General features: G+C 46.4%; 1 protein-coding gene across 8 annotated transcripts in view; it reads left to right on the forward strand.

The window, feature by feature from the left end:
* LOC135241338 (oxysterol-binding protein-related protein 6-like) overlaps positions 1–17902 on the forward strand; it is a 109645-nt gene that overhangs the window by 78151 nt on the left and 13592 nt on the right. For 2 of the 8 annotated variants that reach the window (XR_010325974.1, XM_064311606.1), the window contains exons 2-16: positions 1296–1493; positions 4294–4416; positions 4719–4772; positions 6220–6333; positions 6461–6637; positions 7104–7233; positions 7689–7792; positions 8405–8497; positions 9861–9896; positions 11122–11287; positions 12109–12239; positions 13546–13653; positions 15020–15157; positions 16448–16580; positions 17457–17710. Coding sequence is in view for 7 of the 8 variants with exons in the window: in XM_064311606.1 (XP_064167676.1) it covers positions 1377–1493; positions 4294–4416; positions 4719–4772; positions 6220–6333; positions 6461–6637; positions 7104–7233; positions 7689–7792; positions 8405–8497; positions 9861–9896; positions 11122–11287; positions 12109–12239; positions 13546–13653; positions 15020–15157; positions 16448–16580; positions 17457–17710 (1878 nt within the window). In the remaining variant the exon portion in view is untranslated. Of the gene's footprint in view, positions 1–1295; positions 1494–4293; positions 4417–4718; positions 4773–6199; positions 6334–6460; positions 6638–7103; positions 7234–7688; positions 7793–8404; positions 8498–9860; positions 9897–11121; positions 11288–12108; positions 12240–13545; positions 13654–15019; positions 15158–16447; positions 16581–17456; positions 17711–17902 lie in introns of all 8 variants that reach the window. The other 6 variants (XM_064311608.1, XM_064311607.1, XM_064311609.1 and 3 more) reach the window with 6 other exon arrangements.

Below are 17902 nucleotides of genomic sequence, written 5' to 3' on the forward strand. Positions count from 1 at the left end.
ATCCTGTTATGGGGAAAATCACCTTCTGACTCAGCTCAGCCTGTTCAGCCACCTCAGTCAGCAGCTCACCGCTCAGTCCAAATCAGAGGTGCCCAGTCATGTGCCACGGAGACAGTATGCAGGTTTTCATTCCAACCAATCGCTACACCTGCTGATTTCACCAATGAGCACTCTGTAAACCAGAGAGGAGGGAACTAATTAGTGAAATCAGCAGGTGAAGTGATTGGTTGGAATGAAAACCTGCATACTCTCGGCCCTGATTGGGCACCACTGGTCTAAATTCTATAATTTTATGTGTGTGTGATGTCTATGAAATGAAAGACATCACACACACCTGGAAGTATATTATAGGGGGGTATGGGGGTCCAATCTCATGAGTTTCCATTGGCGAACTTCAGTAAAATGAAGTTAGATACCCAAATACCAGGAGACAAAAGTGCAACATTGTGCTTCCCCAAAATTGTAATGAGGAAACCCTGGTAGGCATGCACTAAGTTATTTATATGAGGTACAGGTGTGTGTGTGTGTTTTTTTCCTGTGTGTTTTATATTATACTGTCTGTTGATTCTTTTATGTTTTTGTACTGTATTTGATCTCAATGCTGCACATCACTTTCCCTCTGGGATTATAATAAATAAATTCTGAAATCTGGCCCCCAGGGGGTGGAACTGGTCTGAGCAGAAATGAAAATTACTGTAGTTTTGTTTCAGAAAGTGCAGTTCTGATAAAGCACAATAATGTTCTAATGTTCATCTGCAAGGATTGATGGCTGCAAACAACCAAGCTTTAGCCAGAGCATGTTTGGAATCTGTAGCCTGCGAAATGTTAATTGGGACTCCTGTGTCTTTCCTGGGAGATAAGAGCTTGACGTTAATGATGGCAGACCGTGAGCTCGTCATGTGATATCAATGTCAGACGGAGGGATTAAAGGGGTTTATGGAAAGCAGCGTCACTGCCAGACTAGCCTATGCTAATTTAAGGCCTCTTCACCAGCATGCAGTAAGGTGATGACAGAACAAGATTTCACTGCCAGCTTCCTGAAAACGAATGGCTAGTTTCCACATTGGGGCAGCTGGAACTACTTGGAGGATTACTTTAGGAGAGAATCTAAAATAATCTAAAGGTTCATATTGGGGTGCTCTGTTATTAAAATGGGTCCAGTATGACTGCCAGTTTAGATTCAGTGCTAACTGCTACAAGTCCTTCATGTGTGGGATGAACCAGGCAACCCGGCGCAGGTCACATAGAAACAGGAAGTTAAGTCTGATGTCACCTCCTGTGCCCGTGTGTTGCAGGTGAGCAGGTGAGCGCCGCGGAGCGGGTAATGCTTCTCGTCCCCGGGGCCCGGAGCCGCTGACGGTCCCGACGGGAAGCCGATGGCGCACGCCCACCAGAGGGGCCTCCAGGGCCGCGGCCTCAGCGCTGAGGAGCGGAGCGCCACGCCCTCCCACAGGAGGGCCTCCTCCTCCTCCTCCCAGCGGGACGTCCGGCCGGTGAGCAGAGGTCCCGCGGGATGCTGAACCCTGCCGCCGGAGGCATCGCCAGCAGGTGGCGCTCTGCCTAAAGCTCCCAGCTGGGGACTGAGATCTTTAAGGCGTCATATTTATGGACCCTAGGACTTGGAAATTAAATATCAGTGGTGGAAAATACTGGTTCAGAAAGTAAAAGTAATTCCCCAGTATTTAGTTCCTGTCACCTGGATTTGCTCATTAGTGCAGTTCCTCTACCTCCTGGCTGAAGAATTGTGCTAATTAGAAAATCCAGGTGAACTCAGCCAGGGGGGTAGAACTAATTAGTGAAGTCAGGTGGCTGAGTTCATGGACAGAAGAAACACATGGCAGTATTTGTACTTTCTATATTGAAATTAAATGTTTTATTGCGTATTTATAAGATATTGCAACACTTCACAATATATGGATAAGCATGCAAATGATTAAATATTGCAAATTATTCATACTTTCAGATATTTCTGAAGAAAAAATCAGTAGAAAGCTCAGAAAACAGAAATGCTTGGCTAGTGTAGGTGTACTTCACCAGACCTGTCTGCATTTATGAAGTTGTCATGTGACACAGCTTCACTGCACTGACTGGAGGGTAAACTTGGCTGAATGTACTTCAGCAGCCATAAAGGTTGTTATTATGTGACATATATAACTGCCATATATAACTGTGACGTCTCAGTGACTGTCTTGTGATGCATGTCTCTCTCACTACAAGCTCCCTCATGTTTTCTATGCGCATAATCATTTAAAGTCAGACCCAGGGCCCCACATTGTCTATGTTGTGTTGCCTTATTTTACCAGAGGTTGTTGTTGGTTTTTATTGTTGTTTGGTTTTTGATGTTTTAATTGTTTTTGAAATGGAAGTTCAGAATGGGGAGTGCATGAGCCTTGGACTGCCATGTAAGGCCTTATTTTTTAATTAGCCAGCGGTCCACGCTCTGCGTGTGGCCTCTAGAGCAGCGGCCCGAGAGAAATAGAGCACTCCAGGGGAAGCCGTGACATCAGGCGGTGCTTGAATGATTAATGAGACCGAGGGAACGGTCTGAAAAGCACGCCTCGCGTTAGCACGTTAGCACGCTAGCGAGGAGCAGCTGCACAGGCGTGGTGCCGCGGTAACCATGGCAGCCCCTTCTCATGGAGGGGAATACTATGCTGTGAGGAGGTGAGAAGAGGAGGTAAACAGCAGGAGGAGGAGACTGTTCAGCCTGTGGAGGGTCAGAACCAATGGGCAATGAGCTCACGGCCCCGTCGTTATCCAGGATCTCCGGCTGTGGAATCAGCTTGGAACATCTGATTAGGCGGTAGCATCGTTGTTCATTTTGAAGCACTATAAAATACGTAATGGCATAAAGGTAGGTTTGGGACAGTGAAAGCGGAACCACAACCAGCCAGTGCAGATCACGGTGAAGGTTAGTTAGAACCAATGAACGGTTCAGTGGTTAGAACTGCTACTTAAGGGGAGTCTCTTGGCATAGCCCGTGGAGCAGCGACCACATGCTCGTTACGAGCCGCGACATCGGCTGCTCGATTCCGGCCGCGCGACCTTTGCCCCGTGTCTCTCCGTCGCTCTCGCTCCCCGTTCTTCTTGTTTCTCCCGCACAATAAAGCTTAAACAGCCGTAGAAACATACTAAAAAAAAGGAACTGCTGCTTGATTGAGAGAGCAGCAAATTAAAACAGGCGTTTGACTGATTTTCCTAAAAAAAAATTCACAGCACGTGCCCGACGCCTGTGCAGAACACAAAGTAGGAAACAGTGATAGCGCACCAGCCCTCCAGGACCCCTGGTGTAATTAAGTGTTGATTATCATATTGTGTAAATAATATTCTCTGACTGATTGCGGTTTTCACGCTGTGGAAAATTATGCAGATCTGAAGGTGTGACGTGCAAGAGGTCACGTTTCTTGGGGATCTTCGAGATCGAGTGACGGCCGCGCCAATGAGATGCGAACCAAAACCCATTCGTGCTTTTATGATGTTTTCATTATAATTATCGCTGTTGGAGAAAGCAATAAATTGACTTCATTGTTGCAACGCGAGGTTTATTTTTACTTAGTGCGGCGTCGGCTTGTTTCTGTCTCTGTTACTGTCTCGGACCGCGTTGTTATTCATCGCTCCCTCGACGCCGCTGCATCGACTCCTTAAGCGAGCCGCGCCGTTGCCTTTATTGTATGATAAGCACTGCTGGAAGCCCGGGCGGTCACATGTCGCGGATTTATCAATAACGGCTTGAGTGATAGCTCGCGCCTGTGTAATCTCTGCCTCGCTGGCCTTATGAATAAGCGATCCATCCTCCGTCCAAGGTGGTGTACGTCTAGGCTCTGGTTCAGGGCATTGTCAGGATGTGCGTTTTTTCGGTGTTTGTCTCCTTCTTGGCCCGTTCCTAGAGTGGGGTATCGGTGTTTGTTTTTTTTCGCCGATGACGTCGAGTGTGCACGTTGGGATGTTTCCGTCCGAACCCTGTGCGAAAGATGACCCTAATGCCTGTATCTCTCTCACATAGTAACGTGAATGAGAAAGAGAGCTCTGTTGTACACTAGCTCTGTACTGTATCTCAGATTGGTCATCTTGTGGGTCTTGATTAGAGGGGGCTAGAGGTTTTAAAAGTAGGTTTGTGCTCTGTTTTGGTGGACAGTGTTAAGGGGGGTGGGGGGGGGACACACCTCCCCTGGTCATTCCCGCCTGTCTGACCGTGTTCATCTATGGTTGTGGCCGCTCTGTTCGGCCGAGGCTGGGCAGCACATATACACCCATCTCTGAGCTTTACTGCGTTTACCGGTTCCCCCCCTGCAGGAGGTAGACAGCTGGGAAATCATCGAGGGGCTGAAAATTGGGCAGACCAGCATCCAGAGGCCGGACAAAAACGAGGGCTTCATGCTGAAGAAGAGAAAATGGCCGCTCAAAGGCTGGCACAAGGTGGGCTGCTCACACAAGTTTTTAAAAACACTAACGTCCACGCTTTTTAAAATCGTGATGTAAATCATTTTTGTGACCTAAATTATAATGTTAGTGGACAGGAATTATCTAGAAATTGCACAATCCACAGGGGTTTTAACCATTTCTCACTGTAATGAAACAGAATTTCGCTGAGCGGTTTTAAAAAGCAGATGGAAGTGCAGTTTTTATGCCAAACGGCGAGTCAGTGTCACAGCTAAGCATTTCTCTCCCTGCTCCCGTCTGGTAAGTCTCACCAGATACGTCCCTCCTTTTTTCCGCAGCGCTTTTTCGTTCTGGATAATGGGATTCTGAAGTACTCCAAGTCTCCCGTCGACGTGAGTAATGGCGGCCTCGGCCGTGGGGAGACGTGACAAAAGCAGGCTTCAGCGGGACAGCGTTCGAGGCGGAGGGCGCCATGATTTCAGCACATAACAAGAACTTACATATGACAGGAAATATACCCGCGACTTACAAAACGGACATGTTTCTGTCCATAGAGCACATCTCTCTCTCTCTCTCTCTCTCTCTCTCTCTGTCTCTCTCTCTCTCTCTCTCCCTCCCTCTCTCTCTCTCTCTCTCTCTCTCTCTCTGGTCTTCCTGAAGTCATGTCTGAGGCTCAGAATGAGGGAAATATGGAGTTTGCATAATGGCAGCTGCTCAAGGGGACTCTTTTAAAACTCAAGGGTACTTCTGAATGCGCTTGACAGTACAATTTCACAATCAGGTCTTTTAAACAGTTTTTTGTCATTTTACTGCAGTGATTATGTTTAATTATGCTTTCAGAGAGCAGCATCCCCCGGCTGGGGAGCTAGCCAACAGGAAGGGCAGTGCTGACTGTTTCCCCTTTATTCCGTTTACCTAGCGTTACGTCAGCCAGCTTTACTTTCATTTAACCTTTACATAATCAGGCAGCTCCACTGAACCCTAAAAAACTTTTTAATTCTTGCTTATATCAGGTAATATCCACTCCTGTCTTTTCTGCATTTGTGCCAGTACCGTAAACAATAGATCTACATACGCTCTATCACCAAAAGTATCTGGACACCCCTTGGTCACGGGCTGATTTTCATGGTTTTGACTAGACCCCTTTGTTCCGGTGAAGGGAAATCTTAATGCTACAGCATATAATCACATTCTAGATGGTTCTGTGCTTCCCCAACAGTTTTAGGAAGGCTATTTATGTTTCAAGCATGACAGTGCCCCAACACCTTTGCCCGACCTCACTAATGCTCTTTTGGCTGAATGGAAACAAATCCCTGCAGCAATGCTCCAACATCTAGTATAAAGCCTTCCCAGAAGAGTGGAGGTTGCTATAGCAGCAAAGGATGGACAGACTCCATAATTTCGGATGAGATGTTGGATGTCCACATACTTTTGGCCATGTAGTGTAGGTTGCACCATGGCAATGCTAGTGACTGTATATTCATCTCACCACTTCCATTGGCGTTGCATTATTGTATATTTATGCTGTATGATAATTCACATCTCCAATTCTGATCTCCCCGTTCCGTATTTCCATATAGATGGGTATGTGCCCGTTCACCCAGAATTGGTTCATCTCAGATAGCTGCTGTTCAGGGGGGTATTTCGCGAAGCAGGGCAACCGAGTTAGCTGGAAAACGGCGCCAAGTAAAACCCGGAACGGCTCTTTTCACTCCAGTCCGCGTTCCATATTCGGGAGGGTTCCGAGTGTAACTCGGTGCAGTTGTCCAGCTAACCCAGTTGTCCTGCTCCGTGATGCAAGGCCCTGATTTGTGCTAAGTCTCATTGACCTCGCTGCAGATTCAGAGGGGGAAGATGCACGGCAGCATCGACGTGGGCCTGTCAGTGATGTCCATAAAGAAGCGGACCCGTCGGATCGACCTGGACACCGAGGAGCACATCTATCACCTGAAGGTAACGAGTGTGCAGGTGTTTTAGGGGAGAGAGGAGGGGGCCAGGTTGGGAGACAGAGAGAGAGAGAGAGAGAGAGAGGGTGAGGGTGATCCCGCCTGCACCCTCAGAGTTTTGTCGCCCCCTGCAGGTGAAGTCTCAGGAGGTCTTTGACGCCTGGGTGTGCAAGCTGCGACATCATCGGCTTTATCGTCAGAACGAGATCGTGCGGTCTCCCCGGGACGCCACGCTCCGAGCGTTCCCCCCCCCGGCCAGCGCGGAGCCCCCCCAGCCACCGCCCCCCAGCACCGCCGTCACAGGGCCTCAGGTAGCATGCCCTCAATATGCACTATCAGACTTATTATAGTCAAGGAAAAGGCAGAAATACATATACTGGTAAAACAGACACACAGAGCAGGATAAAAATAATACCCTGTGCTAGTTTAGCGGTGTATTGCAGTGTGTTGGGTAAGGGTTAGCATTATATTGCTGTGTGTTGGGTATGGGTTAGCAGTATATTGGGGTGTGTTGGGTATAGGTTAGCGGTGTATTGCGGTGAGTTGGGTAAGGGGTTAGCGGTATATTGCGATGTGTTGGGTAAAGGTTAGCGGTGTATTGCAGTGTGTTGGGTAAAGGTTAGCGGTATATTGCGGTGTGTTGGGTAAAGGTTAGCGGTATATTGCAGTGTGTTGGGTAAAGGTTAGCGGTATATTGCAGTGTGTTGGGTAAAGGTTAGCAGTGTATTGCAGTGTGTTGGGTAAGGGTTTACGGACCTGTCTGTACCCACCCTGCAGACTGTGCCCAGCAGCCTGCCCAGACAGACCTTCCGGCCCGGTGCCAGTCTGCCCGCTTCCTACAGCAGCGGGCAGCGGAAGGTGGCCACCTGGCTGCTGGAGTCCCAGGAGATGGACAGGTGTGCGGAAGGTGAGTCGCCATGGCAACGCCACTCCGATCTCAACCCCTCTCCTCTACGCTATCACAGAGCTGATCTCTCTCAGAAGTCTGCCAGCCACTGCATGGGAGGCCATCATTACACTCTAAAAGGTTCTAATTACAATCAATGAACAGCTCTTGACTGCAATTATTTTTTTAACAAAAAACTGCATTTGCAGTGTATTCCAGCAGTCTCAGGGGGACTACAATACACATAGGGGTACAGAAGCATGCTCAGGAGTATTTCAGCATACTCAGGGCTACTCCAGCATACTCAGGGGTACAGAAGCATACTCAGGAGTGCTCCAGCACACTGAGGGGCACAGAAGCATACTCAGGGGGACTCCATTAAACATAGGGGTTCTGAAGCATACTCAGGGTTACTCCAGGACCAGGGTAGAGCATACTGCTAATACAGGGAAATGATACCCAGTTTATTTCTGCAGAACTCACACGCTGCCAGTCCAACCTGACCGAGCTGAACCAGCTGCTGCAGAGCCTGGAGATCATGCAGAGGACACAGTCTGCCCCCAACTTTGCAGACATGCAGGTAACACACAGTGGATAACATGCAGGGGCATTTTCAATACATGACTGAACTGAGAATAGAATTTTCCCCAACACTCTGCTATTGCATTACGTTGTTATTATTATATATGCATTATTCAGAGCGACTTGCACAAATTTGACATAGCACTACATAGTTGTAGATACATAATAATGCAGAAACGTAGTCAGATTATGAGAGAACTTCTAGAACTCCGAAACACAGAGCTGTCCACCAGTGCCCTGCTCAAGTACATGGGGGCAAGATTTCTCATTTCTGTTTTGGCGTTTGGTGTCTTTATGCATCTTTTAAACACGTTTTTGTTGAACAAGTGAGGTTTTATGAAATTGACATTAACAGAAACTCCATTGATGAATTTGAACGGCATTTCATTAACACGGGATCGCAAGGCCGACACAGTGCATGCTGACTCCAGTCCAGAGGACCCCAGTTTGCACAGTGCTAACGCTGCGTCGCTAATGCTAACACTGCTTTAACATCTTGTTGACAGTATTCCACTGCTGCTTGTTTTAATACTAACTGTAGAGATGAGCGCTTTTGCTTGTGCTTGTTAACCACCTCTCATATATTTTGGTCCATGTGTGTGTGACGTAGGCTAATTGTGTAGACATGTCAAAGAAAGACAAGCGCATGAGCAGAAGATGGAGAACAAAAAGTGTCAGCAAAGACGCAAAAATGCACCTTCAGGTACAGACTTCCCTCTCATTCTATGTGTCACATTGTCTGAGACGCCAGTAAATGCAGATGTAACCTTTTACTTCACTAACGCAGTTCAGCCAGTTCATTTTGCTGATCATTAACCTCACAAAACTGTGTTTGTGACAAATATATAAAGAGCAATAGCATTTTGAGGTAAATATAAGCAAATGTTACTACTGGATGTTACTATACCATAGAGCGTATCCAAGCACTAGGGCAGTTTTTTAACAGATACCAGACTGTGGGGCTCATCCATGCACAAGAACAGAGCCTTAACAGATACCAGACCATAGAGCATATCCCTACCCTAGAACAGTCCTTTAACGGATAGAAAACCATAGAGTGTATCTACGCACCCGAATCACACCTACTGGATGGGCCCCCCAGCAGCAAAAAGTAAATGACATTTCTTTTTCTTTTTTTTGCATTACTGCAGTAGTTGCAGGTGGTTTCTATGGTGATTTTAAGGGGCAGGCCAGATAAGAAGGGCTGGCTTCCACTGACTTCATTGGTGCAATAGATTATTCCAATAAAATCTCTAAGGAGTATAAAAGAGAGCTGAAATCCTCTGACATTTTAACGTTTACAACAGGTGAACAGGTGTCTCTCAGCAGCATAACAGCGTAAGATCCCCTGAAAAGCAAAGGAAACCCTGTGTGTGCAGCAGGTGCTTTAGAGCACTGTCATTTAAATGATAAAGCCTCCTGCATTAACATTTCACTTCAGCCACACTGGGGTATGCATGTTCACATTGCTAATGGAATGGGTGGGAGTTGGACTTTAGAGGACAGTTATGGTGATATTTTATATTGCTTATTGTCCTCGTAAATGTGCACATGTACAACTGAGGTAGTTCCGACAGTAATGCAGGTGGCTATGCTCCAAAGGTCCCCCTGTAGACAATGTTTATGAAGCTTTATATGAAAATGCTCTGAGCTGGTTGTGTCAGCAGTTGTTCTCTGTGGGACATTGACTATAACTTATATTTGTAACTCCAAGGGTCATATGCAGATTATTAGTATTTGGTCATGTGCTGATTGGTTATGTTTTGTTCATGTGCAGATTATTAGTATTTGGTCATGTGCAGATTGGTAGTGTTTTTGTCATATGCGGGCTGGTAATGCTTTGCTCATGTGCAAATTGGTGGTAAGTTCATCATGTCAAGATTTGGTATTGTTTGGTGCATATTGGTAGTGTTTCGATCATGTGCAGATAATTGGTATTTGGTTATGTGTAGATCGGTAGTGTTTTGGTCATGTATAGATATCGTTGGTTAATGTACCGGCTGGCATATTTCTTTTCATTGCCTGAGTGTGTAAGTTTAGTGTCTGACTCTCATACCTGTCCACAGGTGTTCTGTTCATGCAAACACTTGAGAAGTGTTAAAGTAAGAACCTTCCTGCCCAAATCCCCTGTCTTCTCTCGCTCACTCTTTGGGAAGAACGGAGTATGATCAAAAGTCCTTCCCTCTTTCGCAAAATATGCACGCCCAGGTGTCAACACCAAAAGTGGAAGTGTCATACTGGCTTCATCCAATCATTTGTGTTTTTATTTGAATACTTTGCAATTTCAGCTGAAGTTAAACGTGATGCTTCAGAAAATGCAGCAGACATTTATCATACTTCTTGCTGAACGTTGCTTCTCTGGGTGTTTGATTATGGTTACATGTATAATTCTGAATCTGTGATTTTGCGTTCCGAGCTGAAATTTTTCCTCGCACGAACTGATACAGTTTTAAGAACGGCAGGATTTGAAAAGGTCTGAAGACCTGCAGAGAAACAGGATCGCTCTACAGATGTGAGCTAACCTGCTGGGACATCTGCCGCATGGGCTCCCCTCTTTGGTTTCCACCGTGTTCTTTGTCACGGAAGTCCATTTTGATTGTGTGATGTCACTTCCTTTCTTTTCTCTATTTCTTCAATCAGAGGCATGATTCACTTTTGTGTGTTTGTTTGGGGGAGAATTTTAATGGATGATTCTAGCTTCAAACTGTACTTGATTTTTAAAGAACACGGTGGAATTTTATTCAGCAAAAGGCACATTCCAAAGTAGACTTTTTTTGTAGTCTAAAAGAGAGACATCTGTCTTCGTGAGTGCGTTTGGATGTAGATTTACAATTGTACTCACAGGTTTAAGCCAACCACATTTAAAACAACCACTGCTGAACCAAAGTGCCGTACAAACGAAATACACATAAATACAATTCGTGAACGCACACAAGACAAATAATTTTTTGAAGAGACAATGTTAATTTATTTGAGATGAAGTCATTTACATTTCTCAGTTGAAGAGAAGGGAATGGATGGATGTATGAAAGCCAGGAATTTTATTCAGATAATTGAAGTTCTTGTTGATCCAGTAAAATAAAATTCTACTGTTCGACACCCCTTCGTAGATCACACCTTGTGTCATCACCAGTCAAGTCTGTCGGACACCTCAGGTGATGGTGTACAGAGAAACAGTGTTGGAATGCGCCTTTTGCTGCAGCTAGATTTGGCAGAAGGCAAATTAACCTGTAATGTTATTTAAGCCCCGCCTCTTCCCCAGAAACCTGTGTCCATGGTAACAGCATGCAGGGTCACTGACGGCGTCCCATCCCTTCCTCCCCCCAGGTCCCTCTGAGCGCCACCCTGTCGCCACGGAGACACTCATCCAACCCGAATCTGTGCGGGGACGCGGTGGACTTCCAGACCCCTGTCGCGCGTCTGGGGGACTCCCTAGAGGGCGCTACAGACTACATGAAGCTGCAGGAAGAGTTCAGCGTCATCGCTCACAAAGGTAGAGACTGCCCCCTGCAGCTTTCAGAGGAAGCGCGAGCGGCGCAAACTACGTTTAAGAGTTCAGCCAACGCTCTTATCCGGACACAAGCGGATGTACAGGTTCAGGCAAAGAGCAGAGAAGACACCAAGCCATCTTGTCACAGCTGATAGCTACAACGAGAATAATGGTAGATGCCATAGTAAGTGTATATGGTGCTTTATGCAACGGATGGCTTAGAGGATACAGTTGTGGTAAATCTATGCTACGTGCCAAGTTTGGGTTTGTTGTGCCCAGACGCAGTGTAAGCAGGTGTATTTTCAATCTGCAGCTGATGATACTGTGCATACAGTGCAGATCAAAAGTGTTTGAACAGTGACACAATTCTTTATTTTTATTTTTTTTGGCTCTGTACTCCAGCACATTGGATTTGAAATAAAAAATATTAACTTGAGGTTACAGTGCAGACTAATAGCTTTAATTTGTGGGTATATATCCATATTGGGTGATCCATGTAGGACTTACAGCCCTTCTGTACATAATTCCCCATATTAGGGGACCAAAACTAATTGGATAATCAGCTGTTCAGGTGTTTCGTGGCCAGCTGTGTGTCATTGTACCGTTTCTGTCCAAGTACATACGAACTGCACTGCACATCTACATCCAGTGTACATACTACTGCATGTATATTTATGTCTATCTACAGAACTGTTCGTAAGTCACTTGAACATTATTGGAGTTCCCTTAACTTGTTTCTCAGAAGTGAAGTTATATTTTTATTAAGTTTTAATTTATTAAGTTTTTTTTCCATTTGTGGGTTTTTATTGCTTAATTCTCTGCAGTTCACTCTCTGCTCAAGTCGGCCTTCAACACAGTCGCTATAGAGAAGGAGAAGCTGTCGCAGCTGCTGTCCGAACAGGAGCAAGCAGGCCAGGCCTCGCACATCCTGGCGCTAAGACGGTCTCTCTCTCAGGTGAGACGCGCACATCTTACCCCTCAGACGGTCTCTCTCTCAGGTGAGAGAAGCACATCTTACCCCTCAGACGATCTCTCTAACGGTTAAGTTTAGGGAAGCACTGTTCTAAACAATGCTTTACTAAGAAATGCAATCAAAAATACAGTTCACCAGAATATGCAAGTATGAACTGATATTTTTTAAACCTCTGTGAAATTGCACCTTAGTCTTTTGCTCTGCCTGCAGAGGTATATTGGTTCTTTCCTCATAACTTCCATTTAATACCAGGAGCCACTTTAGTTGCCCTTCTTTGTACTTTATTTTAGCGCTTCTCTTAATATTAATGAGGTTTGTATTGCCATTGCTGATGGTGAGATTCTGGCTGTGTCTTACTGTTTGTCCTGTGTCTAAATAATGAAAAAGAATCATCTGATCTCGTTATGAAGGACAAACACTTTCACTTCATATTGAACTTGTAGATAAAACAAACATGGGTGTATAGCAAACAATGCAGTATTTACTTGCTTAGCCAACACTGAAAATTAAGATTTGCATACATTACATACATTAGAATTAAACCAATAATCATTCAGATTCAAACAATCAGAGCAGTGCATGCAAACTTAGCAGCCACAACCTAACAAGTAGAAAAGTGCGCAAACCTATGAAGTAGCAAAGCTGCTTACTCGTAGCCCTTGTTAAAATAGGGGAGGGATCATTGCCAGTTGTTGTGGGGAAAAAAACTGTTTCTGGCTCATAAAAAATAAATGTACATGTTCCTCCAGCCTGTTGCTTAGCTGGTGAACGGTCATAAAATGCATTAACAGAAAGAACATTTCAATGTAGATGAATGTAACATTAGTATGGTGAGGCAGACGCTGCATTTAAAGCAGTTCATGCCAACGTCTCGGTGTTAATGATCCATTACAAAGCTGGCAATTAGCAAGTTCCCTTAAAATGCAAAAGGGGTTGAGGTACAGTGACATCAGCGTGGTTGTAATATCATCCCATCCATCCGTCCATTTTCTAACCGCTTAGTCCAAATCAGGGTCACGCATGTGTGTGTGTGTGCGCTTGTGTGAGCATGTGTGTGTGCTTGTGTGTGTGTGTGTACATGTGTGAGTGCGTAAGTGCGTGTATGTGTGTGCATGTGCATGCATGTGTGTGCATTTGTGCATCTGTGTGAGTGTGTGAGTGTGTGTGTGTGTGTGTACTTGTGTGTGCATTTGTGCATCTGTGTGAGTGTGTGAGTGTGTGTGTGTGTGTGTGTGTTCATTATTTAACGTGACGTGGTTTCCTCTCCTGTCCCTTCTCCGCGCGGCAGGCTTTGACTCAGAACGCGGAGCTGAGAAGCCGGCTGAACCGGATCCACTCCGAGTCGGGCCTGTCTGAGCAAACGATCAGCGTCAGTGTCATCCCCAGCGCCGGCGAGGTACCCAATCAGCGGCTCCAGCCCTCTCTGTTCTCCTTAAACCCGCGGGTTCCCCGTAGAGTGGAATTACGCATCTGCGCCGCGGAGAATTTTCTAATTCGCAGCAGCCTTTTCAATACTGGGCTAGAATAATACACGCTGTCTTATTAATGATCACCCGCTTTCCCACTGAGGTGAAGAGTGTCCTCTTTCTGTCACAAGGTCAGCTTCTTCAATGTAGAGTATGACATCACCTGTCTCCGGTATGACATCACCAATCGCCATGGTGATTTGCTAGGAATAACAGACATTATGGAACACTGTATTACTGTGGAGACTGCAGAATTGAGGGTCTCATGTTCGTTTAACTAATTCATTCTTATGCTCGACACCACTTCTAGATACCCTTGGAGACTAATACTAAACGGCAAAGCACAGCTTGCTAGCCAGAGTGAATGAAAGATGTGAGAAACTCCATTGACATTGGAATTAGTTTCCTGATCCAAATTCCTGACCCTGCTTCACACACTTGGCCGGCCTGTCTGTCTGGAGCCCAGATTTATTTACTGCTCTCAAATCGCCTCTCTAATCTGTGCAGAACAGAACTGAGGGCGGGCTGTGCTCCAGAGAGAGCTCCCTCCTCCTCCTCCTGTGCTGTAGAGTGCTGTGTGATATTCAGCTCACAGAGAGAGGAGCAGGCTGTGCTCCAGAGAGCTCCCTCCTCCTCCTCCTGTGCTGTAGAGCACTGTGTGATATTCAGCTCACAGAGAGAGGAGCAGGCTGTGCTCCCCAGTCCAGGAGCCCTCTCCCAGAATACCAGATAGGAGATCCAGATAGGAGCCAGAATACTTTCTCTTCACAGACTCAGATGGAGCTGGTTTTAGTTCTCACTGTATTTGCCAAACTGTTTGTGAAGAATGAAACTTGTTGCCTTTAATGGTTGGTCAAATTAAAGGGCAAATGTTGGTTGAGTGCCAGCCTGTGCTGTGAAGGTGATTGGACAGTAAGGGGCTAATTGTGCATCTCTATCTTCATTGACTTTCACTTCTCTTTTAACAACTCATTGAAGAGGCCTGCTTTAATTCCTGTTCTTCTGATCTGTGTGTCATACCGCATTCCCTGTGGTCCTGTATTTATATGGCTGGGGCTAGCTGTAATGTACTGTATTATTTTCTGAGTATATTTTAACTGCCTTGTTAGATTTTTATTGATCTGATTTTACTGTTCATTTTCACATTTGTTTATTGTTATTGTTGCTTTCTTTTGCTTGGAAAGAGTTTTGAAATAATGAAAGGCACTGTAAAGATTTAACTTTTGCTATTATTATTATTATTATTATTATTATTATTATTAATAATAATAATGATAATTTCATTGTCTGTTTCAGGCCTGCGATGATGCGCATGTAGGAATCCCCCTGTCCCAGCAGGTCTCCAATGAGAGCCGGCTGTCCATGTCAGAGTCCGTGTCCGAATTCTTCGATGCGCAGGAAGTGCTTCTGTCAGCCAGTTCATCAGAGAACGAGGTGAGACAGGAAGTGCTTCTGTCAGCCAGTTCATCAGAGAACGAGGTGAGACAGGAAGTGCTTCTGTCAGCCAGTTCATCAGAGAACGAGGTGAGACAGGAAGTGCTTCTGTCAGCCAGTTCATCAGAGAACGAGGTGAGACAGGAAGTGCTTCTGTCAGCCAGTTCATTAGAGAACGAGGTGAGACAGGAAGTGCTTCTGTCAGCCAGTTCATCAGAGAACGAGGATTGGCTAAGGAGTCCACACACCTTGTTCTCAAGGCCTTGATTGACTGCTGATTGAAAGGAACCCACTGCGGCACTCCAGGACTGGAGTTAAACCTGCTGACATTGCAGCCCTCCAGAACTGGAGTTAAACCTGCAGGCACTGTGGCCCTCCAGGATTTGAGTTAAACCTGCAGACACTGTGGCCTTTCATGGCTGGAGTTAAACCTGCAGACACTGCAGCCATCCAGGACTGGGGTTAAACCTGCAGACACTGCAGCCATCCAGGACTGGAGTTAAACCTGCAGACACTGCAGCCATCCAGGACTGGAGTTAAACCTGCAGACACTGCAGCCCTCCAGCATATTAGTTTGATGCCCCTGGTGTGCTGTGTTTACTGAAGAACCACCATAGAATCTTCCAGCTTTGAGTTACCTCTGCAGCCCTCCAGGCCTGGAGTTAAACCTGCAGATACTGCAGCCATCCAGGGCTGGAGTTAAACCTGCAGATACTGCGGTCCTCCAGGACTGGAGTTAAACCTGCATATACTGCAGTCCTTCAGGACTGGAGTTAAACCTGCAGACACTGCAGCCCTCCAGGTCTGGAGTTAAACCTGCAGACACTGTGGCACTCCAGGCCTGGAGTTAAACCTGCAGACACTGTGGCCCTCCAGCATATTAGTTTGATGCCCCTGGTGTGCTGTGTTTACTGAAGAACCACCATAGAATCTTCCAGCTTTGAGTCCCAACCTTCAGTTGAAGTTTCACCTACACAAGATTTTTCAGAAGAAGCATCTGTCCGTCAGTTTTTTGCATCATCCCAAACTCATTCCCAAAGTTAAACAGAGTGAGGTCACATTGAAGAGAAGTTTGTCAGGCCCATTTTTTATGAATTTGCTGCCCTGGTACAGTATGAAGTTGTACGGGGTCATAAAGCTGGTCACTAATTGGTCAGTTGGCTGTGGGTTCTTGCATATGGATGGGGTAGGAGATGTAGTTGTTGATGGGGTAGGAGAAATATGATATAGTTGTGCTGTGCTGTGCCTCATATGTGTACTACATGGGAAGCGCGTATTGTCATGTGACAGGAACTCCCGTCTCCCAGAGCTCTCAGGCCTTTCTCCCGTCTCCTCCAGGGGTCCGATGACGAGTCCTACGTCAGCGACGTGAGCGATTTCTCCGAGGACAACGCCAGCGTCGCCGACAATATTTCCAGGCAAAGTACGCACCGCGAGCCCTGCGTCCTGCTCTAGGGCACACCTGTAGGGCGACGTGAGCCGTGAACGTCCTCTTTTGCCCGTAATCCTCCCCAAGCCCTGGACTCTGGGCTGCCCCTGTCCTATTATGCAAGGTGTGAACCAAAATGGCCGCAGGTGCTGAGCGCTGTATTTAAGCAGTGTGGGACCCCTGAAGTGTGGAGGCCATCTCTCTAGGTGGTTTGTCATTCATCTTTTACATTTTACTGATGTCTTTCCACCATTCATATGTTAACCGATAAGGTAATTAGATACCCTATATACAGGGGTAAGCTTCCAAGGATAATTCTTCGCTGTGCCAAATAGATATAAAATACACCAGGTGTTTTGATCAGGTATCTAGATCAGGTACAAAGACCAGGTTGGTTCTGGCAAGTGATAAAGACCTGCTTGATCAGAACTTGTCTTTGGTGCAGCGAATAACTGCATCTTAGGAGCGCTGAACTGTGCGATTCATTTTCTTTAGCTTTTTTGTGATTCACTTTGTTGGAAGTGATTTAATATAATGTTAAAAAATCCTCACCGCTGTTTGACTGTGTCATGCTACGTTTCCCCAGCTAGCTAGCTGAATTACATTTTCCAAGTCTTTCATGAAAAAAAAATATTTAGAGATTGTGTTGGTGTAGCTTGTTCTCCATACAGTAACTTTCTGTAGTGTTTCTCAGTTGTGGCATAAATTGAATATTGGCCCTTGTAAGAACGGGGCACTTTTGTCCTAAGAGTGAAAGCTGCGTCACTCTGTTAACCAAGTGGATGTGCTGCCAGTCAGGGTGCACTGCTAAATACTGATTGGATGATGTGAGCCCCCAGTGGGTGGTGTGAGCGTGTCCTGTCGTCTCAGTGGCCAATGGCGAGCTGACGGGAGGGGCCTTTCGAAACGGGCGGCGCACGGGCCTGCCCGCCCCCTCCCCCGACACCGGCAGCATCAACCTGTGGAACATCCTGCGGAGGAACATCGGGAAGGACCTGTCCAAAGTGGCCCTGCCTGTGGAGCTCAACGAGCCCCTCAACACCCTGCAGCGCCTGTGCGAGGAGCTGGAGTACGCCGAGCTGCTGGACAAGGCCGCCGAGACCGACGACCCCTACGAGCGCATGGTACGTCCCTAACTTACACCACCCCTACGAGCGCGTGGTACGTCCCTAACTTACACCACCCCTACGAGCGCATGGTACGTCCCTAACTTACCCACCTACGGCGCAGTCATCCTAACTCCATACGAGCGCATGGTACATCCCTAACTTACACCACCCCTACGAGCACATGGTACGCCCTAACTTACACCACCC

This window comes from Anguilla rostrata, chromosome 15, assembly GCF_018555375.3.
Source record: "Anguilla rostrata isolate EN2019 chromosome 15, ASM1855537v3, whole genome shotgun sequence".
Classification (NCBI taxonomy): Eukaryota; Metazoa; Chordata; class Actinopteri; order Anguilliformes; family Anguillidae; genus Anguilla; species Anguilla rostrata.